The following is a 3,776-nucleotide window of genomic DNA, read 5'->3' as shown; positions in this document are numbered from 1 at the left end:
CAAGGAAGATTCTCCAACGGCTCCGACAGGCTAGGGAACACTGGTGGATCTAGGTCGAAAGACGAATAGTCCTCTCAGACTTTCACAGTAAATGAATTTACCAGAAGGTCGTTTACCGCCCAGTGCAGATAAGACGACGAAGTTAATGACCCGGGTTTTTCGGGAACCGGGAAAGTCGTCGAAATTCTCACGTGCGAGAGAGCTGCGGCATCTCCGATATTCCGCAGCTGGAGCAAGGATCGTTTCGTCTTTTGCTCTCAAGTCGCATAGGGTCACAAATACACGCGACCCATTTGCCGAATTAAAACTCCGCGCGGCCCAAAGCCCGAATTATAAACTCGAAAGTGACCCACTTTGCCAATATTTTCTAGTTGAAAAGCCTTGTTTCACAATATGGTTTGGTGGGTCGTCGACTAACTCTCATTTATGTTTTTTTGGGTCAAGAAAACAACTTAGTTGAAAAGCTTTGTATCATGAAACTTAGTGGAAAAGCCTTGTATCTTGGTGGGGTCGTCGACCACGTCTTATTTATACGTTCGAAAACAGGACTTTTAACGAGAAACTGGAAAGTCTTAAACGCGGCAAAATCTTAGATCATGCTATGGGTACAATTATCTCTCTCTGTCTTGCTTGTTCTCGGCTAGTACGTTTTTGGATTATGCTTGTGTAGTTTTATTGTGTATGATCGATCGGATGACAATCATGTGAAAACAGATTTGTTCAAGGACTCGTCAAAGCAGAATTTATCATTAGGGAATCACGGGGGATCTTCCACTGATCATCCCAGTCCACATGTCTCCAAAGGCAAACAGGTTTGCTGATCTATTTTTGAGATTCTTAATCATCAGCCTAATCCCCAATCTCGTTCTTGGTTTTTCTTTCCTACTTACGATGATCACTGAAATCTTGAAATTGTTGGTATATCAGATTGTACAAGTTTATAGAGAACTGTACACACACTTTATCTCATTTCCATTAGCCATACACCCTGAGCTTAAAGAAAAGGTTGAGACTTTTCGGAATTCTATATTGGGTGACAATAAGGATAAGAAACCTTTGAAGTTTCAGAGCACTTTGGATGGTAAGATCAAACAAAACCAAAGTACACAAATTAATAATGTAGCGTTTAATATAATTTTTTTTTTCATGACCTGACATGACATCTTTGACATTAAACAGAAATGGGAATCGAGAACAGGATGTTTATTTCGCCAAATAGTTTACACTTGACTGTGGTTATGTTAAGGCTAGTAAACAAGGAAGCTGTGGATGCAGCTCAGGATATCCTTAAGGTAGAGTTAGTTTCCTGTGAGTTAAGAGATATTGTATGCATCTTTTATAGGATTGGTTTTGATGATTGAGGTCTTTATCTTTTTCTTTTTGAAAATTAAGAGTATTTCTGCGAGTGTGATGTATGCTTTGGATAACCGTCCTGTCTTCATACGACTTGAAGGATTGGTAAGATGGAACATATTTGGCTTTACGTTACTACAGTATTTCTAGTGGCTTGAAACACAAACTTTAACTTAATCCCCAATGGTCTGGTTTGTATGTTTTTCTCTTGTTAAGAGTTCTATGAATGGATCTTTAGAGAAAACCCGCGTGCTTTATGCACCTGTTGAAGAAGTTGGGGATGAAGGCCGGCTGCTAAGGGCTTGTCGCATCGTATTATCTCCAAAACTTATTCTTTTTACTCATGTCCCTTTGGTTTAAGATAGACAAAAAAAAAAATTTAAAGCATTGACTCATACCATCTTCAACATACCTCTAAATTCATTTTTATATTTAAAGCCATGCTTAGTATAAATGTTTTAAAGCTTTTTATTAATTATGAAATGTTATTATAAATGGCATATCCTTTTTAAAACGAAATCACTATTAATATCCTTTAATTGTTTTATATTATTTACTCTAAAATTGTAAAATAATCTTTGTGATTGAAAAATACAGGTAAATATTATTTCTGCTAAATATACTATTTTGCTGTATTATAGTCTTTTACAAGTTAATATAAAATGTTTTGAGTAGATTTTTCTACGAAAATTTTACTCTGCAAAAAGTATTTTTGTATTATTTCATTGCAAAACAATTTAGGAAAAGTTAGTTTATATATCCACATGGATTTATATCCTAGTCTCAGTTTGCAAGATCTGTCGAATTCTTTTAACTCCCTAATTCAGATACTATCATTGATGCATTTGCAAATGCTGGATTTGCTGGGAGAGATGCAAAGCTACACTTGAAGGTAAATGGTTTTATTGTTTACTCTTATCATTTACTCCTTTGCCTTTTGAGTATTCCTTTGTATTTGAAACTGAAAAAAACTCTCGTTTACGAGAGAATGAGTGAAGTAATATGGTCTCATATTTGCTCCTTCATGCCTCTGTTCCCTTTTTTTTTTTCTCTTGCAGCTACATGTCACGCTGATGAATACAACCTATAGAAGGGATGAAAGGAAATCAAATACATTTGATGCACGAGAGATACACAAAGAGTTTGGGGGAAAAGATTGGGGTGAATATCTAATCAGAGAAGCTCAGATCTCAAAGAGGTTTTGGTATGACGCGGACGGCTACTTCCATTGCTGTGGTTCACTACCTTTTCCACATTAAGTGAAACTGAAAAGGATCAATATCCACTCCACAGATTCTTTGTCCGGACTCTGATCAGGAGTGGTAATGTCAAATATGTAATACATGTGTGTGTGTGTGTATGTATCCAACCACTCATAGCAATTGGTAACTGTGGCTTGTGACATTATGTTGTGATTTACACATCATATATAATGTGGTTTTCAATAGTTGAATAAAAAAACTTTAATATCTTACTGATTAATAAAAAAACTTCAGATACTATCATTGATGCATTTGCAAATGCTGGATTTGCTGGGAGAGATGCAAAGCTACACTTGAAGGTAAATGGTTTTATTGTTTACTCTTATTATTTACTCCTTTGCCTTTTGAGTATTCCTTTGTATTTGAAACTGAAAAAAACTCTCGTTTACGAGAGAATGAGTGAAGTAATATGGTCTCATATTTGCTCCTTCATGCCTCTGTTCCCTTTTTTTTTTCTCTTGCAGCTACATGTCACGCTGATGAATACAACCTATAGAAGGGATGAAAGGAAATCAAATACATTTGATGCACGAGAGATACACAAAGAGTTTGGGGGAAAAGATTGGGGTGAATATCTAATCAGAGAAGCTCAGATCTCAAAGAGGTTTTGGTATGATGCGGACGGCTACTTCCATTGCTGTGGTTCACTACCTTTTCCACATTAAGTGAAACTGAAAAGGATCAATATCCACTCCACAGATTCTTTGTCCGGACTCTGATCAGGAGTGGTAATGTCAAATATGTAATACATGTGTGTGTGTGTGTATGTATCCAACCAATCATAGCAATTGGTAACTGTGGCTTGTGACATTATGTTGTGATTTACACATCATATATAATGTGGTTTTCAATAGTTGAATAAAAAAACTTTAATATCTTACTGATTAATATTTTTCTGTTCTATTAATTTTCTATGAATCATAAAATCTTGCTATAACAAGGAAGCTGTTTGCATTGAACCGGCCACAGTCTCAAATCTCAAAGCTTTCGGCACAGGTTTGAGTCCCAACCGTGGTTCTGATTTACCTACATAAAAAAATGTTTTATATAATTCATTGTATAATAATGTGGGCAATTATCCATAATAGCATCTTTTTAGTTTTTGTTTCAAAAATAGGAAGCTAAAAGCCAGAAAAATAACATTCATTAACTGTTCAAAAG

The 3,776-nt window shown here is 35.7% G+C and overlaps 1 protein-coding gene across 1 annotated transcript; it reads left to right on the top strand.

The window, feature by feature from the left end:
- Positions 1-468: 468 nt before the first annotated feature.
- Positions 469-3,495, top strand: LOC106373775. The gene is made up of 9 exons (XM_048746205.1): positions 469-605; positions 715-812; positions 928-1,081; positions 1,180-1,292; positions 1,393-1,458; positions 1,570-1,660; positions 2,181-2,245; positions 2,412-2,914; positions 3,080-3,495. Exons 1-8 carry the CDS (start codon positions 602-604, stop codon positions 2,610-2,612), a joined length of 792 nt encoding a protein of 263 aa, XP_048602162.1. The 5' UTR covers positions 469-601; the 3' UTR covers positions 2,613-2,914; positions 3,080-3,495.
- Positions 3,496-3,776: the final 281 nt, after the last annotated feature.

This window comes from Brassica napus, chromosome C1, assembly GCF_020379485.1.
Source record: "Brassica napus cultivar Da-Ae chromosome C1, Da-Ae, whole genome shotgun sequence".
Classification (NCBI taxonomy): Eukaryota; Viridiplantae; Streptophyta; class Magnoliopsida; order Brassicales; family Brassicaceae; genus Brassica; species Brassica napus.
This window is presented reverse-complemented; position numbering and strand designations above follow the sequence as displayed.

Bases quoted from the DNA above. Each gene is read 5' to 3' on its own strand.
- LOC106373775 (XM_048746205.1), top strand. The intron at 813-927 runs GTTTGCTGATCT...TTGGTATATCAG, and splicing joins ATGTCTCCAAAGGCAAACAG to ATTGTACAAGTTTATAGAGA. The intron at 1,082-1,179 runs GTAAGATCAAAC...GACATTAAACAG, and splicing joins GTTTCAGAGCACTTTGGATG to AAATGGGAATCGAGAACAGG.